At 40.6% G+C, this 19802-nt stretch overlaps 1 protein-coding gene across 2 annotated transcripts in view; it reads left to right on the top strand.

Annotated features, from left to right (window-relative positions):
• Window positions 1-19802, top strand: part of LOC133630939 (ephrin type-B receptor 1-B-like) — a 341365-nt gene that overhangs the window by 158547 nt on the left and 163016 nt on the right. For both annotated transcript variants that reach the window (XR_009821371.1, XM_062022818.1), the window contains exon 4: window positions 19218-19553. Coding sequence is in view for 1 of the 2 variants with exons in the window: in XM_062022818.1 (XP_061878802.1) it covers window positions 19218-19553 (336 nt within the window). In the remaining variant the exon portion in view is untranslated. The remainder of the gene's footprint in view (window positions 1-19217; window positions 19554-19802) is intronic.

The raw sequence follows: 19802 nt of genomic DNA, 5'->3' as shown, positions 1-19802 counted from the left end.
TCAACAAGTTCTCAACATTGTCTTATTGTCTTGCGCTTGCTGGGTTGGGAGTTTTATGATAAACCGTTTCTTCCCTATTGAATCATGTAGTCTTATTGAATATATGTTCAGCTTCTTATATTCAGACATATTTTAAGTGTATATTCCTGAGAACCAGCATCTTCTGCATTGGACTTTTGGGTTTTTGCATAAGAGTGCTATTTTTCCACGAAATTTGCTACTCTGGTAAGCGAACTAAAAACGACAACTGTCCATTGCAGAGGACACTGGTTCTCGGGAGGACTTGTCTGAATATATATATAACTGTACATACACGATCCTACTGTACTTTAAAGGACCCCATTTAAACCCATCAACAAGCACTTTGTAGACAGAGGCAAGAAGAAACTCCCTTGAAGGGAAAAACAAAACTAGGATCCATGGAGTTCTTGCCTCCTTTACTCGGAACAGCACCCAAAAAACACCCGGATGAGCCTGATGCCCCTTCCAATCAGGTGCTTGATCAAAGTGTGTCTATGGGTACTTTCATTTATTCAGGTCATTGTATTCTCCAGGCATTTAATCGATTGCAAGTGGACATTTTCCCTCTCATCCGAGCAGGAGTCATCAGTACATGCTAATTTAGACTTAGATTAGTTTGATTGAGTCTTGGTTAGATCCAGTCTAGGTCTAGGCTAGACTGGATCTGACCAATATAAGTCTATGAGCATAAACTGATTACATTTGCTCAGATGAGAGGAAAAACGTCTTCTAAGACAAACTGAACAGTCCAGTTGCGATCAGTTGACTTTTTCAAATATATTGAAAAAAAATACTTTGATGTGGAATGGATGTATTTAAAATGTCAATCACCCCTTTGAACACTGAGCCTCCACTTCAGTCTAACTTACAATGTGTTTTAAAGGAATTCTCTTACAACAGAATATCAAATGCCTCTGACTGCAGTGTCGCAGCTTAGCTTGATGCTCTGGCTTCCCTAGATCTCAGCAGGGGGTGGGCGGTGAGATCATCCTTGTAAGAATCTCTCTAACGCTGCCGGGCCTGATAAGAGCAGCCGGAGTAGCTTAAATCAGGCCGCTCTGTGGCAGCAGAAGCTGTAGTGCTTTCTGCAGGCCTGCTTCAGAGGTGCTAGTCCCTGTGTGCTCCAGATCGCTCTGATTAACTGGCTGATGGATAGTCCGACGCCTGGCTCTGTCAGCAGGGCGTTTTTACGTCATAACCCCCCACTCTCCTGCCTTCAGGGATAGGCCAATGTTTCTCATTGCTACGTCATTCCAATCTACCATATTTTGCTAACAGCAGCCGAGGCCTGAAGTGAGCAGTTCTATCACATAGGAAGTGGTCGATGAATTTGTGTGCGAGTCAGAGGAGGTAGCTAAGGTAAGCTCGACAGTGAAGCCAGCACTGATTGGGTCATAAGGGCCAAAGGGTGCAGAAGAAACGGTGTATCATATTGCCAGGAAGGATACAGGAGAAAGAGAGGGTTGTTACAGCAAGGAAGGATCTGTCAAACTATGAAGGTGTTTGATTTGATTTATACAGAATGAACGGTTGCAGTGAGCCCACAAACATGACCAAAATGAAATGTATACATATGGAAAATGCAAAGACTCTTCTGTTCATGTTTACTTCTTGGAAGCCACCAATGCCAGCTGCATGAGCCAAATATTTGCAATGTAATGTAATCAATCTAAATATAGGGAGAGAAGGGAACATAATGTGGTTCGAATCGTCTAATCTGGAACCAATACACATACTCTATCTGTTGCCATCTGAATAAGTGCATATGGTTATCTCTGGGTTAAAATCAAACGGCACAAACTGTATATGTTTTTCTTAGGAAAAATATCTCTCTGACCTCTCTGAAAGAGTCAAAGAAAACGGAGCAAGGGCATACATTTTCGATACAGCTCTTCTATTAGATTTGCAGTTGTACCTAATGGTGTGAGTGTTGAATGAACATTCATAGCGACAAAGTCTGTGTTTGAGCTCTCACCAGCCCACACAACCCTTCAGTGCTCCTCTCGGCTCCTCTGGCTGTGATCGCTATCTGCACACAGGGACCTTCTGTTGCTCCCTCAAGCCTGTTTCACATCATGAAAACAAACAGTTTGAAAGAGCAGACACACGAGGCTCAGGCCATTCAAAGGGGTGGAACGAGTAAACAATGTGCACCAGGGGTTTATTTTGGACACACAGCTTTTATAGACATGTTAAATCCTTTTTCACTATCATGGCAACCTGTAACCTGCCTATGTCTCCACCCGCATGCGTGGGTGTGGAAAATCAAATCAATAATGGTACTTTCAACATGATGCGGAAGAGACACACAAGATACACTATATTGCCAAAAGTATTTAACCACCTGCCTTGACTCACATACGAACTTGAATTGCCATCCTATTCCTAACCCATAGGGTTCAATATGATGTCAGTCCACCTTTTGCAGCTATTACAACTTCAACTCATCTGCGAAGGCTGTCCACAAGGTTGTGCAGTGTGTTTATAGGAACTTTCGAGCATTATTCCAAAAGCGCATTGGTGAGGTTACACACTGATGTAGGTCGAGAAGGCCTGGCTCTCAGTCTCCTTTCAGATTCATCCCAAAGGTGTTCTATCGGGTTCAGGTCAGGACTCTGTGCAGGCCAGTCAAGTTCATCCACACCAGACTCTGTCATCCATGTCTTTATGGACCTTGCTTTGTACACTAGTGCACAGTCATGTTGGAAGAGGAAGGGACCCGCTCCAAACTGTCCCCACAAGGTTGGGAGCATGGAATTGTCCAAAATGTTTTGGTATCCTGGAGCATTCAAAGTTCACTGGAACTAAGGGGCCAAGCCCAACTCCTGAAAAACAACACCACACCATAATTCCTCCATCACCAAATTTCACACTCGACACAATGCAGTCCGAAATGTAGCGTTCTCCTGGCAACCTCCAAACCCAGACACGTCCATCAGATTGCCAGATGGAAAAGCGTGATTCATCACTCCAGAGAAGGTGTCTCCACTGCTCTAGAGTCCAGTGGTGACGTGCTTTACACCACTGCATCCCACGCTTGGCATTGGACTTGGTAATGTATGGCTTAGATGCAGCTGCTCGGCCATGGAAACCCATTCCATGAAGCTCTCTGCGTACTGTACGTGGGCTAATTGGAAGGTCACATGAAGTTTGGAGCTCTGTAGCAACTGATTGTGCAGAAAGTTTTTGCACTATGCGCTTCAACATCCGCTGACCCCTCTCTGTCGGTTTACGTGGCCTACCACTTGGTGTCTGAGTTGCTGTTGTTCCCAAACTCTTCACTTTTCTTATAAAAAAGTTGACTTTGAAATATTAAGGAGCGAGGAAATTTCACGACTGGATTTGTTGCACAGGTGGCATCCTATGACAGTTCCACGCTGGAAATCACTGAGAGCGGCCCATTCTTTCAAAAATGTTTGTAGAAACAGTCTCCATGCCTAAGTGCTTGTTTGTATACACCTGTGGCCGGGCCAAGTGATTAGGACACCTGGTTCTGATCATTTGGATGGGTGGCCAAATACTTTTGTCAATGTAGTGTATCTTACATTCCAGTTGCCCTTGCACAAAATACACAGTGTCAGTTAAAACTGGTACATATGATCGTATTGACCGCCATTTTCAACGCAAGCTCAAGTAACCAAATATGGTTATTTTCCCTCTAGAGTGATACATTTTCCGTTTAGGTGCAAGGGCACCAAAGTAAGTACCGTATTTTTCGGAGTATAAGTCGCTCCCGAGTTTAAGTCGCACCGGACAAAAATGCATAATAAAGAAGGAAAAAAACATATACGTCGCACTGGAGTATAAATCGCATTTTTGGGGGGAAATGTATTTGTTAAAACCCAACACCAAGAATAGACATTTGAAAAACAATTTAAAATAAATAAAGAATAGTGAACAACAGGCTGAATAAGTGTACGTTATATGAGGCATAAATAACCAACTGAGAACGTGCCTGGTATGTAAACGTAACATATTATGATAAGAGTCATTCAAATAACTATAACATATAGAACATGCTATACGTTTACCAAACAATCTGTCACTTTTAATCGCTAAATCCCATGAAATCTTATACGTCTAGTCTCTTACGTGAATGAGCTAAATAATATTATTTGATATTTTACGGTAATGTGTTAATAATTTCACACAAGTCGCTCCTGAGTATAAGTCGCACCCCCGGCCAAACTATGAAAAAAACTGCGACTTATAGTCTGAAAAATACGGTATATAATGTAATTGCCCAAATGAAACACAAATCAATCAATCAATCAATCAATCAATCAATGTTTATTTATATAGCGCTAAATCACAAAAGTCTCAAAGGGCTGCACAAGCCACAACGACATCCTCGGTACAGAGCCCACATAAGGTACGTCGATGGGAAGGACTATGAGAAACCTTGGAGTGGACCGCATATGTGGGTAACCCCCCCTCTAAGTACAGTCCTTAGTGGATCTAACATAACAGTGAGAGTCCAGTCCATAGTGGGGCTAGCAGGAGACCATCCCGAGCGGAGACGGGTCAGCAGCGCAAAGATGTCCACAACCTATGCACAGGCGAGCGGTCCACCCCGGGTCCCAACTTTGGACAGCCAGCACCTCATCCATGGTCACCGGAACCGGAATAACCTGGCGAGGGGGCAGAGGAGAAAAGAAAACGACAGATCAACTGGTCTAAAAAGGGAGTCTATTTAAAGGCAAGAGTATACAAATGAGTTTTAAGATGGGACTTAAATGCTTCTACTGAGGTAGCACCTCTAACTGTTACCGGGAGGGCATTCCAGAGTACTGGAGCCCGAATAGAAAACACTCTATAGCCCGCAGACTTTTTTTGGGCTCTAGGAATCACTAATAAGCCGGAGTTCTTTGAACGCAGATTTCTTGCCGGGACATATGGTACAATACAATCAGCAAGATAGGATGGAGCTAGACCGTGTAGTATTTTATACGTAAGTAGTAAAACCTTAAAGTCACATCTTAAGTGCACAGGAAGCCAGTGCAGGTGAGCCAGTATAGGCGTAATATGATCAAACTTTCTTGTTTTTGTCAAAAGTCTAGCAGCCGCATTTTGTACTAACTGTAATCTTTTAATGCTAGACATAGGGAGACCCGAAAATAATACGTTACAGTAATCGAGACGAGACGTAACGAACGCATGAATAATAATCTCAGCGCGCTTGTGGACAAAATGGAACGAATTTTAGCGATATTACGGAAAAGAAAGAAGGCCGTTTTAGTAACACTCTTAATGTGTGACTCAAACGAGAGAGTTGGGTCGAAGATAATACCCAGATTATTTACCGAGTCGCCTTGTGTAATTGTTTGGTTGTCAAATGTTAAGGTGGTATTATTAAATAGATGTCGGTGTTGAGCAGGACCGATAATCAGCATTTCCGTTTTCTTAGTGTTGAGTTGCAAAAAGTTAGCGGACATCCATTGTTAAATTTCATTAAGACACGCCTCCAGCTGACTACAATCCGCCGTGTTGGTCAGCTTTAGGGGCATGTAGAGTTGGGTGTCATCAGCATAACAGTGAAAGCTAACACCGTATTTGCGTATGATGTCACCTAGCGGCAGCATGTAAATACTAAAGAGTGCAGGGTCAAGAACCGAACCCTGGGGGACTCCGCACGTTACCTTAACAAAGTCCGATGTCACATTGTTATGGGAGACACACTGCATCCTGTCAGTAAGATAAGAGTTAAACCAAGACAAGGCTAAGTCTGACATCCCAATACATGTTTTGATACGCTCTGATAAAATATTATGATCGACGGTATCGAAAGCAGCGCTAAGATCAAGAAGCAGCAACATAGATGACGCATCAGCATCCATCGTTAGCAATAGATCATTAGTCATTTTTGCGAGGGCTGTCTCCGTAGAGTGATCTGCCCTGAAACCGGATTGAAAAGGTTCACAGAGATTGTTAGACGCCAAGTGTTCATTTAGCTGCTGTGCAACAATTTTTTCGAGGATTTTCGAGATAAACGGAAGGTGCCATTTGCACTCCGATACACCCACTCACTGCCCTTCAGCATGTGTCCTGCCGCCTTCATGTGATTTTACTACTAAATTAAAGCCCTACTGTCTGGATATGCTGATATTTCTAACCTGAAATATAAGCTAAATGAAAGAAATGTGTCTCCCAGCGCAAACAGTTTTGACTGGCATGGCGAAATGAACACCAGCTGAGAGCCTGTAAGAAACGTTCCCCAACAAATTAAATCTTATGGCAAATTAAAAATGGCCACGGGCTGCACTAATACTCTGCAAATCACTGGATAAGTGGCAGTCACATCTGATTTCTCATGGCATGCCTGCACATGTGTAAGTCGGCTGGAGCCATGAGGACAAGGCGGTGAATGGAATGGATGGCATACAGTGTGCAATGTTATTTTCCCAGCTAGTGTATTAATCACACAGATGGAGGCGGTGCATGTGTGTTCGTGTCACAAGCGTTTTCCACATGGGCATGACCTATTTGCGCATACATGATGCATGGTACACAAGATGCACAGATAACACACCGCTCTCGTGCGGTTGTTGTTTCACCTCCTGTTCCCCGCTGTCCCGAACACTCCCACTCATTCAGGCTTTGACACACATGCTTCATTGCACCACTACCTATTACCATTGTCAAAAACATCCACACCAATTCCTTTTTTTTTTCCAGTATCAAATAATGTTCAACGCTTTTTCCTCTGTGAGCCATGGCAATTAACGGCCCGTTAGCACTGAGTCAGCGCCAAAAAAAGAATGCCAGCTGTCCTAAAAATTGAGCCAGTGTCCCACATATATCTATTTCTTTGATGTACTTTAGCAACGTTGTGGTTATATAGTAAGCAATGTTCCCTCTAATTTTTAATGTGTGAGCAAATGCAAAAACTCGCTGAGCATTCAGTGGAGCACATGTGAGCGACGTCAGGCGTGCACACTGTGGCCATACCAGCAGCACATCTGCCCCAAAGCTGACTAAATAACAAGTTAAATGTTTTATTATTATAATCAAATGACTGCAGTCATTTCCATTCATCCATCTATCCTTTTTCTACCGCTTGTCCCTATCAGGGTCACAGGGGTAGCTGGAGCCTATCCCAGCTGCATTAGGGCACCATGAGATTATTTTCTAATTATAGTGTTTTGGCCCACTTACAATGACAATAACATAAAATATTGTTTTTCATGAACTGTGTACCAGTATTGTATGTCTGGGTGGAGGTCCTGCTTTGGAAATAATGTGTACCCTTTTCAGATATCGCATTTAGTTCCCATTAAAACATTCACATGTTGCACAATGAGATGTAAGCATGGGATCATGTGTACATTACTATAACTTTTTGTTTGCAAAATATATATTTTTATTAGTATTTATTTAATATAACAACATAATTTCACGATTAATATTTATAAATTAAGATTCTTGATAAATGACAGTAGAATAAGCACACATTTGATGGGTAAATCACAGTGTAATGACCCGGAATTACACATTATGTGTGGTGTTGGAGTTGTCCGACTTTTTGTGTGGTTGGTTTTGGTCTGGTTTGTGTGGCAGAAAATGACCAATTTTGCTAGATAGACACGTGTTACCAATGCTTTTGGTCATTTGTTTATGGCCGACAATAAAGAGTTTTGCTCAAGAAAGTGATAAATAAAAAACCCGACAAAAATTTAAAAATACAGCAAATATTTACTTCAAGGCTCCACACCAGTGCTGTTCTTTTTAGAATGTAAAATAGTTTTGTTCTTATATATGAGCCTATTTATAAGCACAGTACAGAGTTAAGTTATTTATTCATTTTTTTGTGGTATCTAGTAAGTGGAAATTATATATTATTATTATTATTATTATATATTATTATATATCGACTACAGAAATTCGAGTACCGTGTCAGCCCTACTACCTATTACTGCAATTTTTCTAACTTGTTTATTATTTTGAGTCGTAACGTATATTTATGTTGTGCAATGGGGTGCTTATCATTCATAACTAGTTTAAGCCCAGATCACTTTCAGGCCATCCTCCTGAGATCCTGTGTAATCTTCATTAATATACTGCATATATATATATATATATATATATATATATATATATATATATATATATATATATATATATATATATATATATATATATATATATATATATATATATATATATATATATATATATATATATATATATATTATATAAAATATATATATATTATATAAAATATATAAATATTATATAAAATATATATAATATATATATATACAGTCACGATCAAAAGTTTACATACTTACATACTGTGTTTACATACATAGATAATATGTTCTTTACATACTTGTAAAGAACATAATGTCATGGCTGTCTTGAGTTTCCAATAATTTCTACAACTTTTATTTTTTTGTGATAGAGTCATTGGAACACATACTTGTTGGTCACAAAAACATTCATGAAGTTTGGTTCTTTTATGAATTTATTATGGGTCTACTGAAAATGTGACTAAATCTGCTGGGTCAAAAGTATACATACAGCAATGTTAATATTTGGTTACGTGTCCCTTGACAAGTTTCAAATGATAATGGAACTGTGGCAGTGGAGCGTCACTCTATGAGTGGTTAACTACGCTTCACAACACACCTTAAACACGCCCGGTTTGCCAGAGAATAAGACCTAGCAGAAACAATCTTTGATGTACTTTAGCGACTTTGTGGTTATATATAGTAAACAATGTTCCGTCTCATTTTTAATGTGTGAGCAAATGCAAAAACTCCCTGAGCATTCATTACGGTTGTCTGTTCAACATCTACCCGCTTGAAGCCAAACCACCGCCAGAATTAATTATTCCTCAATTTGTTACCAGATTCGCACCTTCTTTCTCTCGTATTACCACTCGCACTGCTCCGCTAGCATCGCAGCTAACGTTACCATGTCGCTACCGCTCTGCTCCGCGAGGGCGTATGAGGTTGAACGCACGTCAGTATGTGACGTATGTAAGAAGGTGCGCTTGTTTTATGTCTCTGTGAGAAGAAGAGACAAGAAAGAGTGACAAACACCTGAAGTGTAATGCCCGCAGCTAAAAGCAACTGTGTGAGAATGTATACTCGAATATCAAGATAGTAATTTTCTATATCGCACAGAGACAAACCCGCGATATATCGAGTATATTCGATATATCGCCTAGCTCTAATATACAGTATATATATATTTGTATATACATTAGGGGTGTAACGGTTTTGTAGATACCAGGAATTTCGATTTCAAAGTCTTCACAATAACGCCGTGGCGGTATGAAACAAAAACTTGGTGTGTACTTTCTTTTACTGGCACTTTAACGTTGATTGGGCCTGAAAAAAACTACATCTCCCAGAATCCTCTGTGCAGCGCTGGAGCGGCAAGGTAGGGGCATGGAACGCCCTAAGTGAAGTGTGTTTGTATTAGATGGGAAGACTTGTTGTTTTCGGACATTTCATCAAAATCTGACCAGAACATTTGGATTTATGTTCCTAACAAACAGAAAAACAAACCCTGGCGAAAACATAACCTCTTTGGCGGAGGTAAGAAAGTCTGCAAAACAAAGCGCACCACTTTCATCTTGAGCGTTTCCAGTTAACTGTTCCCGTAGAACCGCAGGGACGAAAATCACAAAAAAAACTATGTTGCGGGAAATATGAGTAAACTGAAAAACTTCTCGATGAAACCTCGATCAAACCATCCATTTTCCACCACTTGTCTCACTTTATGTCGCGGGTGGTTGGAGCCTGACGAGCTGCGCTCGGGCACCCTGGCCAAGTCGCCACCTCATAAACCGTCACCCAGAAAAAATACTTGAAGCCAAACATCAGTTTGTAAGTTTTTTACATTATTGAACGAAAATTGTTTATTTAGTTTGTGTGAGTGTGTGTGTGGAGGGTTTATTTCTCGGGAGGGTATGACAGTTGTTGGTCAATCTCACCTTGGGTTCTGACTTGTGGATTACTTTGAGTCTTACTGTTCATTTCTTTATGCCAGGCGACATTCATCAATAACTGTCAAAGGTGATTGTGCTAATTATACAAGACTTCTGTTGCCAGTGTGTGTAGGCAAGCTTACATTGGGTCTTGACTTTATGGATTACTTTGAGTTATTCTGTTTTTTTGCAAAGTAATTTATATGAATAATAAGTACAAGGAATAATATTTATTGCTGTGAAACCCACTAAAGTCGCTATGTCTATTACACCCACCCTTTCCTACTGGGCTGGGGCCAGGATGTATACTGCACTCAGTAGTTAAATGAAGCACATTTTATTACCAGGCATGTCTAAGCCTATTATGAATTGCCCCTTAGCTTTCTTCTTGTTATATTAACCAATTTACCTCACTGCTAGTTTATTACTAAGGACTCCATATACATTTTGTCAGAAGAAAGTGAAGACCATTAGTATGTTTGACAGCAGAGCACGTTTTGAAGACCTATACCCAGTTATGTGGGGATGAGGTTAGTTCTGCTTCATTTTATAAAAAGGTCAAGCATTAAGGGGGTTAAATTGCTTCTAAATGGGATCTGCAGGGCAGTCATAGCCAAACCTGAGCATGTTTGGCATTGTGTGCTCGCCAAGCTATCACTAAGCACTGGAAGTAGTTCCTCATGCAGCTCATAATCTACCAACGCTTAACGAACTCCACTCCAATTGGGCGATGGCTGGCTAACAAGTGCCATTTTTTTACTTAAAGTCCCAAAACTGAATGCGCCGCTCAAGCAAAACACCAGTTTTATCGTTTCATGATTTCTCCATGAATATCATTTTGGAAGCTCTGCTCCAGCTGCATGCTCCCGGGGAGTGAATGCAAGCGTGAATCTCCAGAGCCACTTGGATAAGAATACTCCATGCAACACTGCATTTTGCTAAATAACCAATGTTTGATAGACAAACGTTTCGCTGTATGATCCCTCCGGGTGTGAGGGGAATAAATTAGCATGCCAATTGTGCTGAAGGGAAGAAAGGAAAACGATAAGTTGCTTTGCCAACAACAAAAATCAGACAAATAACAGGTGATTGCACAGAATAGACATCTTCCTCTACAGCCTGGTATTTTTCTTAGAGCAGCGGTCCCCAAGCTATGGCCTGTCAGCGTCTAATCGAGTTAGAAAAAAAAAAAAATAGATATATGTTAAACTGTCCTGTCCAGCCATGGAGGCTAATATTGTTGATGTAAATGCGATACCAATTTACTTTACAAACTGGGATAGTTGCCCTATTTGTATTTGACTTTATTAAATGTTTGGATACATTTAGTGTTTTGCTACAAAGCGTAACTACAATAGAGATTCCAGTAGCTTAGCTATTTTTAAAACTGCGTAACGTAGTAGTGTCCAAAAAAGCTACAAAGGGAGAAAATGGACTGCAAATCCTTCCAATTGACCATGGCCATTACTGCTGCTTGGCCCTCCTACGCCGGGGATTCAACGGGGGGGGCACGACTAAAAACAATATGGAGAAACTCCATGATGATTTGTTGATTTACATATGAGAAAGTCCACAATGATTGGTTGGTTTGCATATGACAAAGTCCATGATGATTGGTTGGTTTACATATGAGAAAGTCCATGATGATTAGTTGGTTTACATATGAGAAAGTCCATGATGATTGGTTGGTTTACATATGAGAAAGTCCATGAGGATTGGTTGGTTTACATATGAGAAAGTCCATGATGATTGGTTGGTTTGCATATGACAAAGTCCATGATGATTGGTTGGTTTACATATGAGAAAGTCCATGATGATTAGTTGGTTTACATATGAGAAAGTCCATGATGATTGGTTGGTTTACATATGAGAAAGTCCATGATGATTGGTTGGTTTACATATGAGAAAGTCCATGAGGATTGGTTGGTTTGCATATGAGAAAGTCCATGAGGATTTGTTGGTTTACGTATTAGAAAGTCCATGATGATTGCTTGGTTTACGTATGAGAAGGTCCATGATGATTGGTTGGTTTGCATATGAGAAAGTCCATGAGGATTGGTTGGTTTGCATATGAGAAAGTCCATGAGGATTTGTTGGTTTACGTATTAAAAAGTCCATGATGATTGCTTGGTTTACGTATGAGAAGGTCCATGATGATTGGTTGGTTTGCATATGAGAAAGTCCATGAGGATTGGTTGGTTTGCATATGAGAAAGTCCATGATGATTGGTTGGTTTGCATATGAGAAAGTCCATGAGGATTGGTTGGTTTACATATGAGAAAGTCCATGATGATTGGTTGGTTTACATATGAGAAAGTCCATGAGGATTGGTTGGTTTGCATATGAGAAAGTCCATGAGTATTTGTTGGTTTACATATTAGAAAGTCCATGATGATTGCTTGGTTTACGTATGAGAAGGTCCATGATGATTGGTTGGTTTGCATATGAGAAAGTCCATGAGGATTGGTTGGTTTGCATATGAGAAAGTCCATGATGATTGGTTGGTTTGCATATGAGAAAGTCCATGAGGATTGTTTGGTTTACATATGAGAAAGTCCATGATGATTGGTTGGTTTACATATGAGAAAGTCCATGAGGATTGGTTGGTCTACGTATGATAAAGTTTGTTATGATTGGTTGGTTTGCATATGAGAAAGTCCATGATGATTGGTTGGTTTACATATGAGAAAGTCCATGAGGATTGGTTGGTGTACATATGAGAAAGTCCATGAGGATTGGTTGGTTTACGTATGATAAAGTTTGTTATGATTGGTTGGTTTGCATATGAGAAAGTCCATGATGATTGGTTGGTTTACATATGAGAAAGTCCATGAGGATTGGTTGGTTTACATATGAGAAAGTCCATGAGGATTGGTTGGTGTACATATGAGAAAGTCCATGAGGATTGGTTGGTTTACATATGAGAAAGTCCATGAGGATTTGTTGGTGTACATATGAGAAAGTCCATGAGGATTGGTTGGTTTACATATGAGAAAGTCCATGATGATTGGTTGGTATATCAATCAATCATCAATCAATGTTTACATATGAGAAAGTCCATGAGGATTGGTTGGTGTGCATATGAGGAGAAAGTCCATGAGGATTGGTTGGTTTACATATGAGAAAGTCCATGAGGATTGGCTGGTTTATGTAAGGTGTTAGGGCCAATCACAGACAAGATAGGGCGGGTCATGACACTTTAAACCATGAAGCCAAATCTTAACACATTGCCCGAAATGATGGCAAGGGTCTTGTTTAAATAACTATTTTTCATCCAGGGTGCATCAATAGGCTGTCAGCACTTTTATTTAATGGACATTAATTACAACATTTTCTAAACATTCTGTTTTGTTTTGGCTGACTAACAGCTGTGTGAGAAAGCCATTCAGGGAAGAGGGAGGCCAAGGAAAAGTGTCAATGCCGATTACTTCATGCTGCTTATTTAGCTGGTATAAAAGTTCAAAGGATTCCAGTCCTGGCACTAACATATGTTCACTTTTATTGATTTATGTTCATGTAAAGATGGAGTTTGTTAATGTTTGTTTTGTGATGAAAATATTTTGCACGTTTCCTTTGGCCAGGTTATTGTAATTTTGCCACTGTGGCTTCTGTTGAAACAATAATTTATCCCGTGCTCAAATGTCCCCATTCCAATAGAGTACTGTAAATATGTTGGTGTTTATTTGATATTATTATTATTGTTTAACTGCCTTTAAATTATTATATGTAATATAATTTTTTACATGGTACTGCAACTTTGCAAGTTAAAAGAAATGTTAAAATGTTAAAAAGCCAGACAGAGGGCATGCTTCCCGTTTGTGTTTATTATAATAAACAAACTGAGCATGTATTCTCTGCTTGTTTGTTTGGTGAAAAGTTGTACGTTAAGTTGAGTTATATATTTACATGTACGTAGTGTTGATGTAGAAAACTACTTTTGCTGTGTATCTTGTAGTGTAGCTTGCTACAAGTCTCTGGGGTTAGCTACCCCTGTAGCTTTAATTGAGAGTAACTAGTAGCTTGGCGTACTACATTTTCCAAGTAGCTTACCCGTCACTGTGGATATACAAATAGATAGCCCAACTCCCGGCCAAATTATTTTAACCCAATGTGGCCCTCGGGTCAAAAATGTTGCCTGCCTCAGAGTGTGACTTACTGGATTGTTACTTTTACAAATCCAGGATTCACTGGCCTTTTGCTTACTGAACATGGAATTGAGTTTTAAAAGGTGTTTAGAGGAATATTTCTCCATACCTATGCTTCTTGCCAATAACTTGTATAGAGTTTGAAATGCGGTTTATTCACAGTCCATCTCGGTTTTGTTTGAGGTCTCTTCCTTTTGAGGGATTGTTTGCCTTTTGTCCGTCACCTATTAGGTCTTTATATATAAGACGTGCGGTTCTAGACCTGAGAGTGCCCTGAGATAAGATCAATATAAATCGAACAGGCCTAATTGTCTTCAAGATGAAATGTGCCACATCTTTATTGCCATTTCCAAATAGCCTAGCTTGGGTGTCAAACTCTGGCCCGTGGGCCAAATTTGGCGCGCCGTGTTATTTCACTTGGCCCTTGAGGCGATATCAAATTAACACGAGAGCTGGCCCGCCGATTATATATAGTGGCGGTGCCGCGGTAACACCGCATTCACCGCTAATTCTCATACTTGCCAACCCTCCCGGGAGACTCCCAAATTTCAGTGCCCTTCCCGAAAATCGTCACGTCGGCTTTTCATCCAGTCCGAGTACTGGCCCAGGAACATAATATGTGCGTCTTCTGCACGAACACACAAGTGAATGCATGCATACTTGATCAACAGCGATTCAGGTTACACTGAGGGTGGCCGTATAAACAAATTTAACACTGTTAGAAATATACGCCACACTGTGAACCCACACCAAACAGGAATGACAAACACATTTCGGGAGAACATCCGCACCGTAGCACAACATAAACACAACAGAACAAATACCCAGAATCATTTGCAGCACTAACGCTTCCGAGACGTTACAAGGTGTGTGTGGGTGGGGAGGAGGGGGAGTTTGGTGGTATTGGGGGTGTATTTTGTAGCATCCCGGAAGAGTTAGTACTGCAAAGGGTTCTGGGTATTAGTTTTGTTGTGTTTATGTTGTGTTACGGTGCGGATATTCTCCCGAAATGTGTTTGTCATTCTTGTTTAGTGTGGGTTCACAGTGTGGCGCATATTTGTAACAGTGTTAAAGTTGTTTATACGGCTACCCTCAGTGTTACCTGTATGGCTGTTGATCAAGTATGTGTTGCATTCACGTGTGTGTGCGTACAGAAGCCGCACATATCTTGTGACTGGGCCGGCATGTTGTTAGAATGGATGAAAAGCGGACGTGACGACAGCTCGTAGTGGACGTTAAAGGCAGTGCCTTTAAGGCACGCCCCCAAGACAGTGGTCCGGGTGGACTACGAGATATAATGACTGATGAACACCTTTGTTTGATAATGAAGGTTGCCTCAGCTCAAAGCCTGAGCCCCGACATTAATAAACTAGCATCCAAGAAAAGATGGCAGGTATCTGGCTTGGGCACATCAGATTAGATCAGTGTGTTGCAAACTGAGCAGTTTAAAGTCCTGAATGGTTGTTTTATTCATTGTTATTTTATTTTCAAATTTATTAGCCTGTGGAAAAAGTTAATGTTGATATTTACCTCAGAAGGCTGCAAATAGAAAAGAGGCATTCAATTTTTATTTAAATTGTATTTGATATGCCATTGACATTTTTTAATTGTTATTAGAAACTCGATTTTGCATGTCACTATAAACTTATATAAGCCTTGCTTGTTCAATATTCAATGCAAAACTTGTTTGGGTCCCTATTAAAAGGTTAATTTGTTCAACCTTGGCCCGCAACTTTGTTCAGTTTGAAATTTTGTCCTACTCTGTATTTGAGTTTGACACCCCTGGCCTACAGGGTTTCCTCTAGATTGCCAAAATAACTGCGGTAGTGGGGGAATGGTTAGGGGTGTGGTAGGGGTGTCGTCACCATTACAACAACATATAGTTGCATAATTTGCTATAAGATTTTCTTTAAAAAGACTAAAAAATGTACACATACATTTAAAATAAAATATGTGTTATTAATAACTAGTATTAACATCCATCCATTCATGTTTCTACCGCTTGTCCCTTACGGGGTCATATTTTTTATATAATTTTGTTTTGCTCTATTTTTAATTGTTACTTCTTATTGTACAATGTACTTGGTTTATTTTTTTTGTTCATTAAAAACGACTAGCAAACAAATGTATCATCTTTTGCTGGTGTTATTATAGAATGTACTCGTGTTTGGAGACTCTACTTCTGTCCTTCGATGTCTGCGACCATAAGCGAGCTCCAGCAAGCATGACGTCATACTTGCTTGGCGCTGCTGCTCCAGTTGGACTTTCTCTCCCTAAAATCCGCCACTGTCTTTTAATTTTTGCACATTTTGTAGATCGCTGTCCGCGGGTATTGTATATATTAACATTAACATGTTGACCACGCTCCAGACAATGTTGTGCGTTTTGTTTACTTCAAAGTCCAGTTTCGGCAGCGCTTTTTTTGGTGATCAAACTTTTTTTTTTGGCGGCCTAATTTTCAGTGCATCACTTGTCAATAGTGCGGTAATAATAGGCAATATATATCCATTCATACTGTCATGTGGTAATGTTTTATGTTCATGTGGTTTTGATTAGTTGTTTAATGTTCCCATGATCGCAAACACACCGTCGGTGCCTGAAAACGGATTGGCGGAAAATGAGTAAGTGTTGTTGTGTGTCTGGGGAAGTGTGTGCACGGGAGGTAAAACCTGTTGGAAGTGGGCCAGTTGTTATTATAAGATTGGCAATAAAGGTTAAAAATAGCATCAAACTGTGTGTGACTTCTTCTGGAGGCTACGGTAGATTAACCTGACTCTCACCAGATCCTTGTAGTTCGCTGAGCTCCACACATTGATCTGGGAGTTCTCAATAGGAGATGTATTTCAGAAGGCGGGGCCTTGTAAAAAAATCATTGTATGTGATTGGATAAACCACTTGTCCGTTGAATGACGTGCTACTTCAACCACTCACATCGAAATCAACCCGTGACGCTGATGAGAGCGACGCTGGGAAATATATAAAACATCCTTGCCACCAATGAATGCCTTCAAAACCGTTCTCTGTTCATCTTTTAAAGAAATAATATTCAATAGATTCGACAAAACAGTTGCAATAGCAGAATCAATGTCAGCACACGACGCAGCTAGGGCTGCATGCCGCCATTGTTGTTTGAATCAAACAGTCGCTTCAGCGCTACGTCACATCTATGAAATCTCGCCCGGCGATCCTGATTGGTTCATTATTTTTTGCTATCTGGAAGGAGTTTGCAATGCCTTCGAGCCCACACCTTTGTTTGGAGCTCAGCGAACTACAGTACAAGGGTCTGGCAAGAGTCAGGTTAACAATAGATTGTACTACTTTATGTCACGTGTGGGTCGTTCCTCCCAGATGCAAACGGACAACTCCGAACGACAGCGTGAGGTAGGAAATTATTTATTTATCATAAACCATAGCAAAACAGAAAACAAGCAAAAAGGATGCGTGCCGATCGCACGCGGAAGCTAAGGCAACAACTTAGCACAGGAAACATAGAAGCAAGAACCAGGAATATCCAAACGTAACAGTTGCATGGAGAAAAAAATGAAGCCAGACTGAGCGTGGCAAGAAAGGTGAATAAATAGCTTTCTGATTAGTGGTCGACTGCAGGTGAGCGTGCCAACCACTAACCAGAGGCAGGTGAACCCAATTAATCCCCATAGAAACCAAAACAAACCCAGAGGTGCACAAAACAGGAACTCCTGGAGTCCAAAAATAACAGAACATAACTAAACAAAACATGATCCGGCCACAGATCATGACACTTTAATGTTGTGTAATTTAATAAAAACCTTATTTTCAAGCTGATTTTGCCTTGGTGGTGGGCCATGTTTGTTAGATTAAGGGAAAACCCTGCCTTAATCTGTTGTTGCTATGTGTTTTTTAGTAGACTGGAAATGTAATTGTTACGAGTATCATTGAAGAAAAAATTGCAATCTGAGTTTATTCTTTAACAGTCAGAGGCATCAGTTGAAGATGCCTCTGAGGAATGGCATTCCACTCCTAAATTAAGAGGCATTGACTGTCAGTCAACAGGGTTGTGTTAGCTAAACTTTTGATTGATTGATTGAAACTTCTATTAGTAGATTACACAATACAGTACATATTCCGTACAATTGACCACTAAATGGTAACACCCGAATAAGTTTTTCAACATCTTTAAGTCGGGGTCCACGTTAATCAATTCATGGTACAAATAAATACTATCAGCTTAATACAGTCATCACACAAGTTAATCATGAGAATATATACATTGAATTATTTACATTATTTACAATCTGGGGGCTGGGATGTGGAGGGGGTTGGGGCGGGGGGGTTAGGTTGGATTGCTATCAGCATATTTCAGTCATCAACAATTATATCATCTGAGAAATGGACATTGAAACAGTGTAGGTCTGACTTGGTAGGATATGTACAGCGAGCAGAGAACACAGTGAGCTCAGAAATCATAAGAACAAGTATATACATTTAATTATTTACATTTGATTAATTACAATCCGGGGAGGTGGGATGTGGTGGGGGGAGGGTGTTAGTCTAGGGTTGTAGTTGCCTGGAGTTGTTCTTTTAGAGCGGTTTTGAAGGAGGATAGAGATGCACTTTCTTTTACATCTGTTGGGAGTGCATTCCATATTGATGTGGCATAGAAAGAGAATGGGTTAAGACCTTTGTTAGATCGGAATCTGGGTTTAACATGGTTTGTGGAGCTCCCCCTGGTGTTGTGGTTATGGCGGTCATTTACGTTATGGAAGCAGTTTGACATGTACTTCGGTATCAGGGAGTTGTAGCGGATTTTATAGACTAGGCTCAGTGCAAGTTGTTTTACTCTGTCCTCCACCCTGAGCCAGCCCACTTTGGAGAAGTGGTTAGGAGTGAGGTGTGATCTGGGATGGAGGTCTAGAAGTAACCTGACTAGCTTGTTCTGGGATGTTACTCTCTTACCAAGTGCTGGTCCCACAAGTGTTCAGTTGATTCGAGGTCACCACTGTTGCATGTAATGATTACAAGCCAGTTTTCCAGTGATAAAGATTCTGCCCCAAAGCTTCACAATTCCACCAAAAGTGAAGATTTGGCACATCCCACAATGTGTTGTTTGATGTTTATATTCCTTGTGTCTACAGGTGTTCCTTCCAGCCCAAGGAATGTCATTTCCATCGTGAATGAGACCTCCGTGATCCTGGAGTGGCATTCTCCCAGGGAGACGGGCGGCCGGGACGATGTTGTTTACAACATCCTGTGCAAAAAGTGTCAGGCCGACCGCCGCGCCTGCTCCCACTGCGACGACAACGTGGAATTTGTCCCTCGTCAGCTGGGTCTGACCGAGACCAGGGTGTTCATCAGCAACCTTTTGGCGCACACGCTCTACAGCTTTGAGATACAAGCTGTCAACGGCGTGAGCAATAAAAGCCCCTATCCGTCCCAGCACGTGTCCATAGACATCACCACCAACCAGGCCGGTAAGTGGCTGTTTTGACAAGGTGTGATAATGATGAAGATGGGAATAATTAGCCTCAAGTCATCTTTTAATTATGCTTTACTGAATGTATTTTGTAAACCCCCCCCGCCCCCCTGCAAGTCAGGCTGCCACTTGCCCTTGCTGGAAAACTCTTGTTTTATTATTTATATACAATTTGTCTAAAACATTTCCGTTTTTTTTTTTTTTTTGCACACTGTGCATATCAGCTTCTCAGCTCACTGCATGACTG

The sequence above is a fragment of the Entelurus aequoreus genome, linkage group LG16 (genome assembly GCF_033978785.1).
Source record: "Entelurus aequoreus isolate RoL-2023_Sb linkage group LG16, RoL_Eaeq_v1.1, whole genome shotgun sequence".
NCBI classification, from domain to species: domain Eukaryota; kingdom Metazoa; phylum Chordata; class Actinopteri; order Syngnathiformes; family Syngnathidae; genus Entelurus; species Entelurus aequoreus.
The sequence above is the reverse complement of the archived record's forward strand: the minus strand, read 5'-3'. Positions and strand labels throughout refer to the sequence as shown.